Genomic DNA, 19,071 nt, shown 5'->3' on the forward strand with positions numbered 1-19,071 from the left:
CCTTGACATCAATATGTTTAAAATTTGGGACAGGCTTTCCCAGGTGTATGAAATTCTTTTTTTTTTTTCCTATGGGAAAGGAACAAGAGCTAGTATTGCACACTTCATCAATAGGTTAGTGCACCAGGAAATTAAAATGGGAAACAAAGGGAACTACTGATTGTTATGGTCAAAATTTCTCTAAAGGAAAGTCCACAAAAAATAATGTCGGATGCAGGAGAACATCCACTAGAAGAAACAGAAGAAGATGGGGAAACAGAGATGGAAGAAGATTATAATTATAGAGGAATGGAAAGTATGCAACAGGAATTAAAAGAAGATGACATATTAGTATGGAGAGAGCCTCAGCAGGAGGGGGAGCAGGAGGAGGAAGGAGAGGAGGAAGGGGAAGAGAAGGAAGGAATGGAAGAAGGGGAAGAGGGAGAGGAATGGGAAAAGGAGAGGGGGGAGGAAGAAGGAGAGGAAGAAGGGGAAGAGGCAGAGGAATGGGAAAAGGAGAAGGGGGAGATAGAAGGGAAGGAGGTGGAGGAAGGGGAAAATGAGGGAGAGGTAGGGGAGGAGGAGGAGGAGGAATGGGAAAAGAGGAGAAAGGAAGAAGGAGTGGAGGAGGAAGGGGAAGAGGAAGAAGGGGAAGAGGGAGATGAGGAAGAGGGGGGGAAATGGGAAAAGGAGGGAAAAAAGGAAGAAGGGGAAGAATGGGGAAAGGAGGGGGAGGAGGAGGAGGGGGAAGGGCAGGAGGAAGAAGGAGAGGAGGAAAGGGAACAAGGAGAGGAGGAAGAGGGGGAGGAAAGGGAAGAGGAAGAAGAGAAGGAGGAGGAAGAAGAGGGGAAAGAATATGGGAAGGAGGAGGAGGCTGCAGGAGTACAGGAAGAAACCATGGTGAAGCTCGGAGAAATCACCAAATCCATGGTCAATTTGGAGAGACTTACATCGACTCGCTCCCAGTCAATCATGTCTGGAACTTTCCTAGTAAGTAGTAATTTTAAGTCATTCATTCATTGTCATTAACTGAATACTTACTATCTGCCGGGCTGTGGGGAAAATACAAATAAGATACAATCCATTCTCTTAATCCATTCTCTTAAGGAGCTCTTAAGGTGTGTAGGGAGGCCGATTGATACCCGAACACTGTAGAACAGTATACTAAGTGCAGTGCTTGAGAGATGCAAGGACACTTAACCCAGCTAGGAGGATGGTCAGGGAGAGCTTCCTGGAGGAAGTGTGCAGCAGAACTGATGTAAAGAGCTAGTTGGGGTTCACTGGAGTGTGTTTGTCTTAAAGCAAAGTCTGTGTTGTAACAGTAATGTAGGCTTTCCACAGACTCTCCCTGACGCAGAGCTCACTGTGGTCCAAGAAGTGACTCCGTGACTCGTCCATCCTTGGAGATGATCTGTGCCTCTTAGAAGAATGGTTTTGCTGTGTGGTTCTGCTAGTAGGCCAAGAACAAACCTGGCACACCCATGATTCATGTTGTTTAAGTACAAAATGTCCCAGGCTCCTTTTATAAAACACTCCATGGCTCCAGTGTGAGGCAAACACCAAGGCTGGCTGATCAGGAGCTGAAAGGAGAGTGAAGGAGACAACAAACCACACACACTGTATTTGGAATACAGAAAACCCTTAGTGAGTCAAAGCATTCAATAGGATCAAAGTATTCAGAAACAAGTGAGCTTTTAAGGGACTGGAGCTCAAAACTAAGATTTCTTGATTTGGATCAAACCAGTTCTGAGCAACAACAGATTCATTTCCCTGAAACACAGCCCTCAAGCGAGCCTACAGAGAAAATTGACCAGATGCCCCAAGACGAACTGGGACAAGAAAGGAGAGACTTGGACCTGGGAAAGGAAGAAAAAAGATTATCATCCGTAAGTGAGGAAGAAGAAAAAGAATTCCCGCCCAAAGCAGAGATCCTGGAGAGTTCACTGGTATCCACCAGTGAGGACATTTTGTTCCAAAAGGATTACAGTGCCAATGTTTACCCTTTGGTAAGTGTAACATCCTTTTTAATTTCCTCCAGTGCTTTGAGAGCATGGTGAAATAAGAGAATTTTATGCATTGGGGAAAAAAATATCACCAGAAAGGTCCCTTTTGAACTAATAATAAACCCATATGGTTTTGTTTTATTTTTATCTTTTTAAAGATTTTATTTGTTTATTCATGAGAGACACAGAGAGAGAGAGAGAGAGAGGCAGAGACACAGGCAGAGGGAGGAGCAGGCTCCATGCAGAGATCCCAGGTCTCTAGGACCACGCCCTGGGCTGAAGGTGGGGCTAAACTGCTGGGCCACTGGGGCTGCCCAAACCCATATGTTTTAAAATTCAGTTCAGGGCTCTGGCTGGACATGTGTGACAGGATACAGACAAGAACGCTGCATTTGAGTCCAGTAGTGTTGCTCCGCAGGCAGGAAATTCCTGGACGTGGTGTTGTCTGTTGCACAGCGTGCTGTTCCTTGTGGGAATCTCAAGCTGCAACTCTCCTCCTCTTCCTCCTCCTCCTCTTCCTCTTGCTCTTCTATTCCTTTCCCCTTTCCCTCCTTTTTTCACCTCTTCTGCCTTAATTTGCTTAATACCTTTACAAACTCCTAAAATCATTACGGGCTCCTAAAATTATCCATTCTAAGATGGTCCAGAAAGCTAAAGGTATGGAAAAAGTGAAAGCTGCTGAGAAAAGTACCAGGCGGTCCAAAGGAATCTGCTTTTGCTGCCATGACAATATTCCAGAGCGCCACCATCTTTGAGAAGTACAAATATTATCACGTACCAAGAGGAGGAAGAGGAGAGTGTTTTCCCTTCTTTCTCCATCTGCTACTGAAAATGCTTTCTAGGATTCATCTCTGGTTTTTCCCCTGTAGATTCTGCCTTTGAAAGATTTGTAAATGATTGAGCATAAAACATTTAATGTAGTTCCTGACACAGAGTGAGCACTTGACGAGTGTTAACATCTAGACGATGATGATGATGGTCGTGGTGGTAAGGATGGTAATGATGGTGAGGATGATGGAAAATGCCTAGTGGGAGATGCAGACAACCAACAGCCTCCTTTCTGTAGACTGGGCTTACCCCGAGCTGTGGAGTTCAAGGTCAAAACTTGTGCTTGCTCAGTCTGAAAGGAAGAATAAGTTTTAGAGCCCATGAAGACTTTTGTCTTGTTTAGCCAGCTAACAGGACATCAGGTAATGTCACTAATGAGAGCAAGTGACCTTTGTGCCAGGGTTTGGGTCCCCTTTTAGCCTTGGGCTCACTGCAGAACTTAACTATTCTAGACCACCTCCCTCTGCAAATTTGTTTAGCTCTTTGAGTACACTTCTTTTCTTTTCCTGTTCCTCCATTGTTTTTTCTTTCTGCTAAAATTAATAGATGCTCTTAAAAAAAATTTTTTTAAAGCAGGGGCACCTGGGTGGCTCACTTGGTTAACCATCTGAGCCTTGATGTTGGCTCAGGTCATGATCTCGGGTTCATGAGATCCAGCCAGCCCCGCTGAGTGTGGAGCCTACTTGGGATTCTCTCTGCTCCTCCCCCTGTCTAAAAATAAATAAAAATAAAAAATAAAAAAAATTCAAGCAGATTCCTCTTTTCACACAGGCCATGCCAAATCCATTTCCCTAAAGTGACTGCTGTTACAGTTTAGCATAACTCTATATCTTCCCAGACCTTTCCCTGAGCATCTACAGACTTGGTATCTGTGCGCAGGCACACACACCACGACACACATTAGTTTTTGTTTTCTCCACCAGTAAGATCTTTTGCCGTACTGCAAAATATTTTTCCACTTAATATGTCTTGGAGGATTTTCTGTATTGGTCCTTGTAGATCCACTTCCTTATTTTACATTCAACCGTTTCCCTGTTATTGATGGCCATTTATGTTGCTTCTGATTTGTCCTCACCAGAGGGGCTTCAGCAAGTGTGCTTCTGCATCTCTCTCCTTTCTCTTTGGGGTCCCCTGCCTTATCCCAAATGTCTCCAGCCAAGAAAACAAGGTATCATGCATTTGTGAGAAGGAATATTAAGATTGTCAAGTATAGTGAAGTCTGGTTTTGACATAACGTTTTGTGTTCATGCTTTAGAAGATTGCTGAAAGAGATGGCTGCCACCATGATCATTCACCACGAATGGTAAAACTGGTGCAAAATGCAATTACTACTTCTGTGGTTTCAATTAATGTGAGTGCTGCTTGAGCAAGGATATTCTGTTAGTACTGAGTGAATTACTTACCAAAAAATCTCTAATCACTTAGCCATCACTTTAGCCACTACCACAAGCAATTAATTCACCATAGCTAATTTTCTGAACGGACTGTTTTTTGTTTTTAAGTAATCTCTTACACCCAGTGTGGGGCTACAACACTTGGAGATCAGGAGTCATAGGCTTTACTGACTGAGCCAGCCACACACTGCTAAATGGACTTTTTTTTTGAGCAGTTTAGATTTATAGCAAACTGAACAAAAGTACAGAGTTCCCATATACTCCCTTGTGCCCACCCCTAGATATCCCTTCTATTTTTTTTAAAATTATTCATTCATGATAGTCACACAGAGAGAGAAAGAGAGGCAGAGACACAGGCAGAGGGAGAAGCAGGCTCCACGCACCAGGAACCCGACGTGGGACTCGATCCCGGGTCTCCAGGATCGTGCCCTAGGCCAAAGGCAGGCGCCAAACCGCTGCGCCACCCAGGGATCCCCCCTTCTATTAATATATTGCATTAGTGTGGGGCATTTGTTACAGTTGAAGGACCAATATTGATCATTACTATTAACTAAAGTCCATCATTTACCTTAGGGGTCACTCCTGATGGTGTAATGTTCTCTGGGCTCTAAGGTATAATGAGGTGTGTCCACCATTGCAATGCCCTACAGAGTAGCATCACTGCCTTCAAATCCCTCATGCCCCACTATCCATCCTTCTCTTCACTCCCTCTCTCTCCAGCAATAATTGTGGTTTGTTTGTTTGTTTTACTGTCTCCATAATTTTGTCTTTTCCAGAATGTCATGTGGTTGGAATCATACAGTGTGAAGTCTTTTCAGGTTGGCTCCTTTCACTTAGCAAAATGCATTTAAGATTTCTCCATGTCTTTTCCTGGCTTGCTAGTTCATTTTCTTTTTATTGCTGAATAATACTCCCTTGTATGAATGTACCATGGTTTGCTTATCCGTGATTTTTATAAAAAACTTGGAACCCAAAATATGCATAAGTAAACTGCTATTGGATTCAAAGCAGTGGAGAGATTTATAGTACCTCTAATTTTTCATTTCAGAAAATTTTTATTTTGGATTTATTCCTGGCAGTATGGAATCTTTAATCATACTGAGGGAATTTTGTCTCTTTATGCTTTATTCTTCCAGGGAAAATGGTGTATGAGGTCCACATATTCCTGGCTCAATAACTGCCTTTCTTATGAAATTCCTTAGTGACTGTACTACAACTTGTCCATTCCACATATTTTCATGAAGCAAATTGAATTTCACAATATCATTGCTCACTATGTGTCAGGTACTGAGCAGCTTAGGTCCTAGGGACTAGAAGGATAGGATGTTCTTTCTGTTTACTGTTGTCTTTCTTTTATTTTTTTATTTTTATTTTATTTATTTTTTGATAGTCACAGAGAGAGAGAGAGAGAGGCAGAGACACAGGCAGAGGGAGAAGCAGGCTCCATGCACCGGGAGCCCGATGTGGGATTCGATCCCGGGTCTCCAGGATCGCGCCCTGGGCCAAAGGCAGGCGCCAAACTGCTGCGCCACCCAGGGATCCCTTTCTTTTATTTTTTTAAAGATTTTATTTATCTATTCATGAGAGATACAGAGATAGGCAGAGGGAGAAGCAGGCTCCCTGTAGGGAGCCTGATAAGGGATTCAATCACCAGACCCCGGGATCATGACCTAAACCAAAGGTAGACCACTGAGCCACCCAGGTGTCCCTCTTTTCTCTTTTAAGCAAGGTATTATTCACATAGCATTAAATTCACCCTCCTAAAATATAAAATTGTGATAAAATACACATAAAGTAAAATTTACCATTTTTAGAAAGATTTATTTATTTATTTGAGAGAGAGTATGAGTGTGCATACAGTGGCTGATGGGGAGGGGCAGAGAAAGTCTTTAATAGACTATGTGTGGAGCCTGCCATGGGACTGGATTCCGCAACCTTGAGAACACAACCTGAGCCAAAACCAGAGTCAGTTGCTTATCCAACTGTGCCACCCAGGCGCCCCTAAAATTTACCATCTTAACCATTTTTAAGTGTACAATGTGTAGTAGTAAATACATTTGCATTGTGGTGCAACCAAAGCCTGAAACTCCCTACCCACTGAGCAGTTCCTCATTCCCCAGCCCAGCCCCTGGCACCCACCACTCTACTTTGTATGTCTACGGCTCTGAGTCCTCTAGGGACCTCATATAAGTGGAGTCACATAGTATTTGTCTTGTTGTGACTGGTGAATTTCACATGTTGTCCTCAAGGCTCATCCATGTGGTTGAGTGGCTGGATCTCCTTTTTGAAGACTGAATAATCCTCATATTTTGTTTATCCATTCATCTGTCAAGGGACACTTGGGTTTCTTCTACCTTTTGACTTTGTGAAATATGCTGCTACAAACATGGGTGTACGAGTGTCTCTTTGAGACCCTGCTTTCAGTTCTTTTAGGTGTATACTTGGAAGTATAATTCCTGCATTATATAGTAATTTTGTTTTCAATTTTTTTAGAAATCTCCATGTCGTTTCCCACTACAGCACCATTTCATGTTCCCACCAAGAGTGTACAGGGGTTCCGATTTCTCCACATCCTTGTAAAATTTACCCTTTTAAAGTATATGATTCATTAGTTTTTAGCATGTTTGCAAGGTTGGGCAACCATTACCACTGATTCCAGAACATTTTCATCCCCTACAAAAGAAATCTATATCCCTTAGCAATCATTTCCTACCCATCCCCCTGATCTCCCCAACCCTCCCAACCCCCCCCAAACCTCCCCCTGCAGCCACTGATCTACTTTCTGCCTTTATGGATTTGACTCTTCTGGGCACTTCATAGAGATGGAATCATGCACTGTGTAGTCCTCCATGTCTCTCCTCTTTCACTCAGCATCATGGTTTCAAGGGTCATCCACATGCTAGCATGCTGTTGAGGACCTTCTTGAAGTGATTTCTCTTCTTTGGATCGATGATGTGAATCCTCCTCCTCCAGAGACTGTGCCGGGGTGCCGGGCATCACAGCCCTGGGCTTGGCACAATTAGTATCTCACTGGATTTGTCTTTGTCTTCCAGACCATGACTTGGTCTTTCGGATGGAACAGTTCTCTTCCGGTTTACTATATTCGAGACGAAAACCAGAGAGTTCTTCTTTATGTCTGTGCTCACACTGCAGTCATCTACAATGTTTTCAAGAATACTCAGCACCATCTTCAGGTACGCAAGTTTTTTTTTTTTTTTCGTAACAAAAGAGGCTGTCTTTCACTGGAATGTAGCATTTTCTTTTTTTATTCTACGAACTGACTTCATTATGTCACTATCGTGTTTTCCTACCTCTCTTCTGGACTATAGTAAGTCTTGTCTTTAGAAACACATTTTTAAAAAAGATTTACCTACATATTGTTAGAGAAACAGCGAGAGAGTAAGGGAGTGGAGCAGAGGCAGAGGAAGAGGGAGAAAAAGAGGGAGAGAAACAGAGCCTGAAGTGGGGCTCAATCCCACAACCCTGAGATCGTGACCTGAGCTGAAATTAAGTCAGACACTAATCTGACTGAGCCACACAGGTGCCCCAGAAACACACTGTATTGTTCGTTGTCTCTAATTCTAATCAGAATCAATTTACAAACCACAGCAATTGATTTTTATTTTACAGCAACAGGAATTTAAAGCATTTGTAATTTTTTTTTTACATTTCCCTAAAGATGTGGTCAGGATATATCATGTTGCCGCCACAGAACCATGGGGAACATAAAAGGCTTTAGCATGGATTCAGACCTAATTAATATTTAGAGGGCTTTGCAGGTGCAAAAGGGCTTTGATCCTCATAATTGCGCTGAGAAGTGGGTGGTAATACCTCCATTTTACTAGAAGAAAAAACTGAGGCTCAGAGAGGTTTAGCTGACTTACCCAAGATTGCACTGGTACATGGTGAAGCCAGGTCTTTCTTGAATGTAGGTCCCCTGACATCAAAGTGTTGAGTAGGTTGGTTGTCATCCTATGCCTTCCTCTCCCGTGTCCTCTGTGTTTGCCCTCCCCACACCACTCTGCTTCCTTTATTCCTGATCATTTACCTGACCCACTGTCCTCTTTTCTTGGTGTCTGACTTTTCACTAGTTAACCTAGTAAATAAACGTTCCAGATTACCCTTTTCAATGGGCATATATTTTAATAAGGATCTTCCTCAGTCAATGCCTACGTCAGAAACATCACAAAGGGTTTTTCAAGGAATCCACGCCGTGTGGGTGCAGCTGGAGGTATTTGCTCTTTAGGAGTCCAGAAACATACACAAAAGCAGCACGCAGCCCGTCTTGGATCTTAGTTGAATGTGCAGCACTGAACACAGGGGTAACAACAGAGGGAGATGGGAGCATTTGTGTCTGCAGAGTCGGGAAGGGGTAGGAGCGGGCAGAGGGGCTGAGAAATAGGGACTATGCCAGGCAGGTGTCCAGCCTCCCTCATAGTCACATGGCTAGGAATAGCCTTGACCATTCACCATTCATTCATTCATTCCTTTATTCCACAGATATTTGTCATCACCTCTTTGTTTAGAGTCTGTGTCTGTAGTGGTGAACGAAACAGGTCTGGTCCCCCCCCCCCTTTGTATAGCTTACAATCTCATAAATACATAATTACAAATGGTAACAAGCACTCCAAAGGAAATGTGGGTTGCTGTAGGAGAGAGACCAAGAGTGAGAGATGGACCTCTGACCGGTGGGCTGGCAATGCAGATGTGCCCTTTATGGGGAGATCTGATGGACTGAGGAGAATGAACCAACCAGGGGCAGTTTGGGGAGGAGCATTCTAGCCCAGAGAGCTCCGGGTTTGCAGGCCTGTGCATCGGGCCCAGTATGGCTGGCACTGAGTGAGCAACAGGAGATGAAGAAGGGAGGAAACGGTCTGTTTCCTGGCAGGGAGCAGTGCCATCTTGTTTGTTTTTCCAGGAGATTCCTGAGTTACTGGGAAAGGATTATAGGGGGATGGGAACGAAAGCAGAGACAAGTGAGGAGGCTCTTGCCCCAGAATTGCTCAGTGACCTGATGTGGACACATTTTTAGGGAGATGAAGGGGCTGGGGGCTGGGCAGAAGCCCAACATTTATTCTCAACCTGGGTTCAGAGTTGGGTACATGACTTGACCTGTAGGGAGCCCCTGTCCTTGTGAGTGTGGCTTATCCTTCAGGTATGTTGAGGGAGAGAAAATCTGAAAACCACTGGCTATGGAGAAATGCCAGGGAAGGCCCATAGGAGTGGAATTTTCAGCCAGATGGACCTGGAAGGAGAGCTTTGTTCTCTCTTTGGGGCTCCAGCCTCTCCTACTGTTCTTGATGTTTCAAAGCATTTTCTCTGCATTTCTGCAGGGCCACCTTAATGTGATCTCCTGCCTTTGCATCAGTGAAGATAGGCGGTGGATTGCCACGGCTGACAAGGGGCCCAACTGCCTAATAATTATATGGGATTCCTTCACAGGGTAAGCTTCTTGCAGTCATGTTTTTTCCTACTTCATACAGTGGATCTGCTACTGTGACCAGCAACAAATGAGTAATGCTGGTGTGGACGTTACAGAAACTAGTGATGGGATGCAGGATGAGGGGTGAAGTGGCCTGGGAGGCTGGCCATCTTGTTGCCTTGAGGCCTGATTGAGTGACATTACCTTGGTGAATTTCCCGTTTATAATACTTGGCTCTTTAGACCCAGAGACTTGGTTTGGCAGTGTCCCCGAGTAGATGGGGCTGAGGGAGGTTAACCCACTCTGACCCAGCTTGGAGGCCCAGAAAAGTGAAGTGAGTTTCCTCACCTGCAAAAAAAAAAAAAAAAAAAAGGAGGGCTAATCATACCTACTGTTTTGGTTTCCTTGGGCTGCTCTAAGAAATTACCACACACCGAGGGACTTAAAAAATAGAAAGTTGGGCAGCCCAGGTGGCTCAGCAGTTTAGCGCCACCTTCAGTCCAGGGCATGATCCTGGAGACCCGGGATCGAGTCCCACGTCGGGCTCCCTGCATGAGCCTGCTTCTCCCTCTGCCTGTGTCTCTGCCTCTCTCTCTGTGTCTCTCATGAATAAATAAATAAATAAAATCTTAAAAAAAAACAAAACAGAAAGTTATGCCACAGTTCACGAGGCTGGAAGTCTGAAATCAGGATGCCCAAAGGGGTGGTTCCTTCTGGGGCTGTGAGGGAACCTATTCCAGGCCTCTCCTACCTGCTGGTGGTGGCTGGCAGCCCTTGGCATTCCTTAGCTGGTAGACTAATCACTCTAGTCTCTGCCTCTGTCTTCAGGTGGCATTGTCCCCTGTGTGTCTCTTTGTGTCTTCTCTTCTGTGAGTTCAGTAGTCATTGGATTTAGGATCCATCCTAATCCAGCATGACTTCTTCTGAACTAAGTACATCTGCAAAGACCCTATTCCCATATAACACTCACATTCTGAGGCTCTGGGTGGACATGACTTTTGAGAAGGCCCTCAATTCACTACATTTACTTCACAGGACTATCATGAAGAACAGTAAAGCACAGTACACGGCCCATGATAGATGCTCATATGTGAGTTTTCTTTCTCAATTCCTGGTCCTAGAGGCAGAGTGCAGTGCTAGGTTAATTGATAAGATTGTAAGGCCCCAGTTCAGTTGCGGGGGACACTGACATGGGGGATGGATGAGTCCAGTAGGACACAATTAGGAAGAAGTTGTGTTTAATGCTCAGGTATTCTGGAAATTTATGTTGGATATTCTAAGATACAGGTCCTCCAGGTGACTGGTGATCTCCATAGGGCCATGTTTCCTAATCTTGGTCCTTATCTTACTGGACATCTCAGTAGCATTTGACACCTTTCATTTCCTTGGCTTCTCTGATACCACATCCCCTTGGTTTTCATCTGACTTCTGAGACTCTGCTTCCTGTGGCCTGAGCTGGTGAGGACCTGGTTGGTACTATTATCCAACCAGGAGGGAGCAGACCTGGGTTTTTTTTGTTTTTTTTTTTTTAATTTTTTTATTTATTTACGATAGTAATACAGAGAGAGAGAAAGGCAGAGACACAGGCAGAGGGAGAAGCAGGCTCCATGCACTGGGAGCCCGACGTGGGATTCGATCCCGGGTCTCCAGGATCACGCCCTGAGCCAAAGGCAGGCACCAAACCAAAGGCAGGCACCAAACCGCTGCGCCACCCAGGGATCCCTAGACCTGGGGTTTTAAGCCACATCTCAGTAATCACCTCGTATTTCATCTTTTCACAAATGAGGAAGCTGCTGGAGAATATTCTACCTGGATGCCCCATGTGTATCTCCTGCTAAAATGTCTCAAAGCCCTGTTGCATTTCCTCCCAGATGCCTTCTGAACCCACCCCTGGTGCCCCTGCCCATCTTCTCTCACCTGGGCCCTCACCTGACAGGGCTCCTCCTCTGCAACTTCACTCTGCCGCCCAACCCCCAGGATGTTGATTTTGTTTTATTATAGTGGAATATACATCACAAAATTGACCATCTTCACAATTTTTTTTCCATCTTCACAATTTTTAAGAAGACTTATTTATTTATTTGAGAGAGCGAGCTAGAGACCATGAGTGGGAGGATGAGCAGAGGGAGCGAGAATCCTCCAGCAGACTCCTTGCTGAGCACAGAGCCCAATGTAGGGCTCAATCCCAGGACCCTGAGATCATGACCTGAGCCAAAACCAAGAGCCAGCCACTTTTCTGACTGAGCCACCAGGCGCCCCATCTCCACGATCTTTAAGCGTATAATTCAGTGGCATTAATTACATTCATGATGTTGTACAACCATCGGCACTATTTCCAGAACATTTTTATCACCCCCAAACAGAAACTCTGTGCCAGTAAGCTCCCTGTTCTCCCTCCCCTGGGCCCCTTCTCTAATTTCTGTCTTTGTAGATGCCTATTGTTTTATGTGTGTGGAGTTGTATGTGACTTTTTGTGCCTGGCTCTTCTCTCAGCATGGTGTTTTCAGAGTACTCCCGTGTTGTGGCATGAAACAGTGCTTCCTTTCTTTTCAAGATTCCATTGCACGGATAGACCAACTTTGTTTATCCATCTGTTGATTTTTAAAAATCTTTTAACTGAAAGCTAATATCTCCTCTGGCTACCACCACCAATCTTCGTCTTCTTCCTAGAGGTAGTTCATTTGGTATGTTTCCTTCCAGAACATTTGCTGTTGTCTTAAACACAGGTACATGGACATCATCATGTACAACCACATAGTTTTTCTCCATGGCATTTTGAATGTGATCTTCTCCCAAACCCAAAATCTGATTATGTTGCTTCCCTGCTTAACACCCTTCAGAGGCTGCCTGTCATCAACCTAGCCTGTGTTAGAGGGAGTACACATCTTGCATCATAGCCGCGGGAACATGTCCCCGAGAAAGTGAGACACACACACATACACACACATACCATACTGCCTAGCTGCAGCTGTGGCTGTCTTATGCTTTCAGCTGCAAGACTTACCCATGAGGGAAAGTTAATATATCCTGTGACAGGAAGTCTATAAGCAGGAAGAGTGGGCCCCTCACGTGTGTTCCTTCTCTGACACTGTTGCTTATATCTCTCCTTCTCCAGGCACAGGTGGCCCCCATATAAAGTGTTTATTCTTTGCTTCTTTCTTGCTTGTGAAGCTGTCTCCCCTACCAGACTGGGGATGACACTGTCAGTGATTTTTCTTTTTTTAATTACAAATTACAGTGCATCTGTGGTTAACAATTCAACATGTTGATATGAGTTTTATGATACAGCAAATGATGACTTTGGGATCCAGAAAAGATTATTTGGTTTTAGAATTAACATTCACTTTCAAGTTATAAACTAACAAAGATAGTTTTTCCTTAAGCTTTTCATTCAACTTATAAATCTTACTTCTTTTATAAATCTAGCATATTTTTGCAATTGCCTTTAAGGGGGTTTTGAATAATGTTTGGCCCCACTTACAAATTTGATTATTAATTCATTTAAAACATTTTTAAACTTCACTTAGAAATTGAATATATTTGGTTTTATCTTTAAGTTCTTGAGTAGTCTGATTAAAAAATAAACCCTTCACCCATACTTAAGTAATTCTTGTAAATCTAATAAATTAGACATAACTGTGGCAAATCTTAAGTTCTCATAAGTATTCTAATATTGTTTATAAACCAATGCAATTTGAAATTAAAATTACAAGTCTAAATTAAGTACAGGCTTTAAATTAGAATCACAAATTGAATCTATCAGAGGCTCTGATATGTTAAATTCTCTTAAACATCACCCATTCCTAAACAAAATAAACAAATTCTCTTTCCACCAGTACGTTTATAGTACAAGCCCAACTGACATCATCATCTTTATATTTAATTCTGAATAGCCACAGGGATAAGATGCTTTTCCCAGGACACCTGGGTAGTTCAGCAGTTAAGCATCTGCCTTCAGCTCAGGGCATGATCCTGGAGTCCTGGGATTGAATCCCACATCGGGCTCCCTGCATGGAGCCTCCTTTTCCCTCTACCTATGTCTCTGCGTCTGTCTCTCTCTGTGTTTCTCTCTGGGCCCAGCCAGGTATGGCCCTGAAGTGACATGTTTGCTATAACAAGGGCTCCATAATGAAAAACAGTGTTCCTGGATTATGTTCCTGGATTATGACTACTACCTGCTCTTTACCTCCAGTGTAGGTCAGGGACTCCCTCCCACCCCATGCTACTGTTCACTCACTTCCTTGCTTCTGCCATCTCCTGAATTTCTTTAGCTCTCTTAGATATTTAAATATCTAATTTAGGGGCAGCTGGGTGGCTTAGTGGTTGAGCGTCTGCCTTTGGCGCAGGTCGTGATCCTGGAGTCCTGGGATCAAGTCCTGCATCGGGCTCTCTGCAGGAGCCTGTTTCTCCCTCTGCCTGTGTCTCTGTGTCTCTCATGAATAAATTAATAAAATCTTTATTTATTTATTTATTTATTTATTTTAAGTGTTTTTTTTTTAATTTTTATTTATTTATGATAGTCACACAGAGAGAGAGAGAGAGAGAGGCAGAGACACAGGCAGAGGGAGAAGCAGGCTTCATGCACCGGGAGCCCGACGTGGGATTCGATCCCGGGTCTCCAGGATCGCGCCCTGGGCCAAAGGCAGGCGCCAAACCGCTGCGCCACCCAGGGATCCCTAATAAAATCTTTTAGAAAATTAATTCTGCATGTGACAAGGCTTTGCCTGCTTCTTACAGTTCGAGTCTTGCCAGTAACAAGTACAGAAGTAATGAAGAGAGGGGCTGAGTGGTTCAGTCAGTTAAGCATCTGTCTGCCTTTGGCTCAGATCATGATCCTGGGGTCCTGGGATTGAGCCCCATACTGGCTCCCTGCTCAGTGGGAGTCTACTTCTCCTTCTGCCCCTCACTTCACTCTTGCTCTTTCTCTCTCAAATAAATAAATAAAAATCTTAAAAAAAAAAAAAAAGAAGTGCATGAGGACAAAAAAGTGAAAGTCCCTCTCCACCCAAACACATCTCCACAGTCACCTTAGCTTACTTTGGAGTCCATTCCTCTAGCCTCTTCTCTGCACAGAAATGTGTGCACTTTCTTTCCTTCATCCAGGATGATGCTACATACACTCTTTTGTAATTTGCTTTTTTCACAAAATTTTGGTCACCTTCCAATATCTTCCTCATTCTTTTTGAAAGTAGCATAGTTTTTCGTTATATGGTTATGTTCTAATATTTTTTAACATCTCTCACATCCATGGATATTTGTGTTGTTTCCAGATTTTTTTGCCATTAAAGCAGTTCTACAAAAACATGAATTAATATTTATCTGTTTATTTTTGCTATTATTTTTCTGGGAACAAGCTGTAGAAGAGGAATTGTTGGGTCATAGGGTATATACATTTACAATTTTGATTGATGTAGCTAAGTTGCTGTCTAGAAAGCTTGTGCTTATTTACATTCCCACTTAGGTAGGAGGGTGCTCATTTTCCTAAGAGCTTGGGTATTGTCCTAGGAGTCTTTTTTCATATTTCTGTCCTTTGTGCCTGGCACCGAATCAGCGCTCAATAATGAGTGACACTAGACTTCACGAAGACAACAAATAGCCTATTTGCATGATGGCAAGTTAATTTTGTTTTTTTAAATTGAGGTAAAATTTACATAACATACAATTCACCATTATAAAGTGTGCATTCAATGGCATTTAGCACAGTTACAGTGTTATGTGATCCCCACCTATAGCTAATTCCAAAATACTTTTTCTTTAAAAGATTTTAAGTAATCTCTACACCCAACATAACATCGGGCCTGAACTCACAACCCTGAGATCAGAAGTCACATACTCCACTGACTGATCCATCTAGGCACTCCTACTTCCAAAATATTTTCAACTCCCCAAAAGGAAAATCTGAAACCATCAGCCACCATTCTCATTCCCTCCTCCCCCATCCCCTAGCAGCCTCCAATCTGCTTTCTATCCCTGCGAATTTTCTAATTATGGACACTTCATTAAAAAAATATTTTATTTGTTTATTTGAGAGAAAGAGAGAAAGGAGCAGGGGTGGGGGCAGAGGGAGAAGCAGACTCCCTGCTGAGCAGGGAGCCTGATGTGGGGATCCATCCTGAGACTCCAGGATCATGACCTGAGCCAAAGGCAAATGCTTCACCAACTAAGCCACCCAGCCACCTCAAACTCTGGACATTTCATACCAATGGACTCAGACACAGGCTCCTTTCACTTCATGTGATGTTTTCAGGGTTCACCCATGGCAGAGTAGCTTTCACTGCCTATTCCTTTCTATGGCTGAATCATAGTCCATCATATGGATGGACCACATTTGGTTCCTCCATAACTGTGATGCTTTTGAAGTGAGTCCCTCTGGGAAGCATGGAGACCTCAGCAAACAGTTGTTCCCCTGGCCTGTTTTGCAGCATTCCTGTGCACACAATATTTGACAGCTGTCCAGAAGGCAATGGCATTGGGTCCATAGCCATCACCCGGGACGCCAAGTATCTGGCAACCATCTCAGATGCTGAAATCCAGGTACAGGGCCCTTGGAATTGGCCTCAGCGGGCTGGCCAGCCTGTCAGGTGTGTCCCAGTGAGCAGCTCTGCTCTGGCCACGTGGCATCTGTGATGCTCTCAGGGAATGACCAGACCCCTTGGCACATTGGTGGGAGTTCTCTGCCTGGAGCTTTGCTTACAGTGCTGTGCTCCATTAGCTGAAGTTACAGGGTTACCACGAGAGGTGTAGGGGACTTCAGCAGCCTTCAGAAACCTTCTTCTTATCCTCCTCTGTCTGCTGTCACTCACAGAAAGTTTGCATCTGGAGGTGGACCTTAGCAGTGGAAACGCCAGCGTGTACTCTTGACCTTCCCAAAGAGTATGGCTTTCAGGTGAGCTCAATTTGAGTCTGTAAAGTGATGGTGTACAGTTATACTGAGCCCAGGTCAAAACCTACTTTTGGCTTTACTGGAGTTTTGTTATGGTGCTCTAGCACTTGTTAAACCGCTGAGCCACCGGGGCTGCCCCCTCTAGCACTTGTTAAAAAACATTTTCATATCCATGATTTCATTTTTATTTTTGATGATAGTTAGCAATTTTTTGAGCATTTATTTGCCAGATTCTGCTAAGTTCTTTATATACAGTATCTCACACAATCCATGCAAACATGTTGGGAAGGAGTTATTTAGTAACATCTATGGAATGCTATTAATTACAGATAATTTGTCTGAAGTCAGAGGCCAGCAGCCTTTCTTATTCTGGAAGTATGCTCTTAACTGTTCCTAATATCTGGAAGTTATTAGTCCCAGTTTGCTTGAAGTTACTTGCCAAGGATACCCACAAAGTTTACTCTGCTGTTCTGCATCGTCTTATTCATTCTTGCATCCTCATTCATCATTCGCTTGCTGAGTACCTACTCATGTGCTAAGACACTATGGAAAGTACATACCTGGATGCTGGACCTAGAACCCAGTCAGAGGGTCTGGGTGATTGGGCTCAGCCAATCATAAAGCTCTACAGCTTTATGTCCATGTCTCTTCTGGCCCCCAGCATTTCTCTAGGTCTCTGAAAAAAATTTCCTTACGGCTTTGTAAGCTGAGCTGATAGAATAGCCACCAGCCATAGTAGGTTTTTCTATTGCTGCCAAAAGCTCCTCTGGGATTTTGATAGAGATTGCATTGAATCTACGATCACTTGGGATAGTTGTCCTCTTAACAATCCATGGGCACAGGATGTCTTTCCATATACTTATGTCTTCTTGAATTTCCTTCAGCAGTGTTTTATAGTTTGCAGTGTACAATCTTTCACCCAAGATTTTATTCCTAGGTATTTTTATGCTATTGTAAGTAGATTCGTGTTCTTAATTTCCTTCTCAGATTGTTTATTGCTAATATATAGAAACTCAACTGATTTTTGTGTGATTTTGCACCATGAAACTTTGCTGAATACATGTGGCTACTTAGATTTGAATAGATTGAAATAAGATAAAACTACAAATTCATTTCCTCAGCATCTCTACATTTCAGGTACTCACTAGCCACCTGTGACTGACTGCGGCCATGTTTGACAGCACAGATGAGTGAACATCTCCATCATAACAGAAAGTGCTGTTAGCACTGCATATGCCCCACATCTGGAAGGACTCTGCCATTAGTGTGCTCTGTGCTCCTGCCCACCCAATTGAGCAGGTTTCTTTGATCTGGCATGGAGTCACAAATGACAACTGAGGGATCCCTGGGTGGCGCAGCGGTTTAGCGCCTGCCTTTGGCCCAGGGCGCTATCCTGGAGACCCGGGATCGAATCCCACGTCGGGCTCCCGGTGCATGGAGCCTGCTTCTCCCTCTGCCTATGTCTCTGCCTCTCTCTCTCTCTCTGTAACTGTCATAAATAAAAAAAAAACAAAAAACAAAAAACAAATGACAACTGAGCTTTCAGCATTAACTGGCTTTAGTGCTAGTAGGTTGTCTGTTTTGCTTCTAGAGACACTTATCTCACACCTTCTCCTCATACCTCCCCAGTCCTTCCTCTTACTCTCAGCAGATGACCTCTCATTTTGCATTGGGGGAATGGAGGCCATCAGATACAAACACTGGCCTGTTCTCATTCCCAGGCCTACAGCTTGCTTTCAACCTCCCCACCTTCTCTTTCCCCTCTAATTATGAGAGAACCAGTGCACTAGATCCCATCCCTCTCACACACTCAAGGCCCTCTCCTGCAGTGACCAGCCTATTCCTCTAATGGATGATTATCCCCTCAGCAAGTACACATGCTTTAGCTTCACCTATCTTTAGAGATCGCCATTGATGGGCCATCGTCCAGCTCTTGCCCCCTGTGCCTCTTCACAGTAATATGTCTCTGAAGAGCCATTTGCTTTCTTACTTTGTCATCTTTCTTTTTCTTTTTTTTTTTTTAAATTTTTTTATTTTTATTATTATTATTTATTTATGATAGTCACAGAGAGAGAGAGAGGCAGAGACACAGGCAGAGGGAGAAGCAGGCTCCATGCACCGGAAGCCCGATGTGGGACTCGATCCCGGGTCTCCAGGATCGCGCCCTGGGCCAAAGGCAGGCGCCAAACCGCTGCGCCACCCAGGGATCCCACTTTGTCATCTTTCTTTTACTTTTTTGCATTTGCTTTCTTACTTTGTCATCTTTCTTTTACTTTTTTGTGCACAAGATATTTGATCTCTTTATGTTGTCATTGCTAAATAAGGCATACATGCAAAATGTGTACATTTTAAGGAAGGAAACAAAATGTACCTGTGTACTTACTGCTGGGTCAAGAAAGAACATAACCCTTTGTTCCCCTTCCCCAATCTCATCCTTAGCCTTGCTTCCTAAAATTAGTGTCCCAGATTTTGTGTTACACATTCCCTTGCTTTCCTTTATATTTTTTTTCCAGCAATGCATGTATCCCTCAGTACTCTCCTTTTTTTTTTTTAAAGACTTTA

At 43.7% G+C, this 19,071-nt stretch overlaps 1 protein-coding gene across 1 annotated transcript in view; it reads left to right on the forward strand.

Annotated features, from left to right (window-relative positions):
* The first annotated feature begins 204 nt into the window (after window positions 1-204).
* CFAP251 (cilia and flagella associated protein 251) overlaps window positions 205-19,071 on the forward strand; it is a 65,902-nt gene continuing 47,035 nt past the window's right edge. Inside the window, exons 1-8 of the mRNA XM_055323371.1 lie at window positions 205-353; window positions 432-522; window positions 853-969; window positions 1,761-1,985; window positions 7,258-7,398; window positions 9,538-9,647; window positions 16,049-16,160; window positions 16,432-16,512. Coding sequence (XP_055179346.1) covers window positions 205-353; window positions 432-522; window positions 853-969; window positions 1,761-1,985; window positions 7,258-7,398; window positions 9,538-9,647; window positions 16,049-16,160; window positions 16,432-16,512 — 1,026 coding nt within the window. The remainder of the gene's footprint in view (window positions 354-431; window positions 523-852; window positions 970-1,760; window positions 1,986-7,257; window positions 7,399-9,537; window positions 9,648-16,048; window positions 16,161-16,431; window positions 16,513-19,071) is intronic.

This window comes from Nyctereutes procyonoides, unplaced genomic scaffold (genome assembly GCF_905146905.1).
Source record: "Nyctereutes procyonoides isolate TBG_1078 unplaced genomic scaffold, NYPRO_anot_genome, whole genome shotgun sequence".
Classification (NCBI taxonomy): domain Eukaryota; kingdom Metazoa; phylum Chordata; class Mammalia; order Carnivora; family Canidae; genus Nyctereutes; species Nyctereutes procyonoides.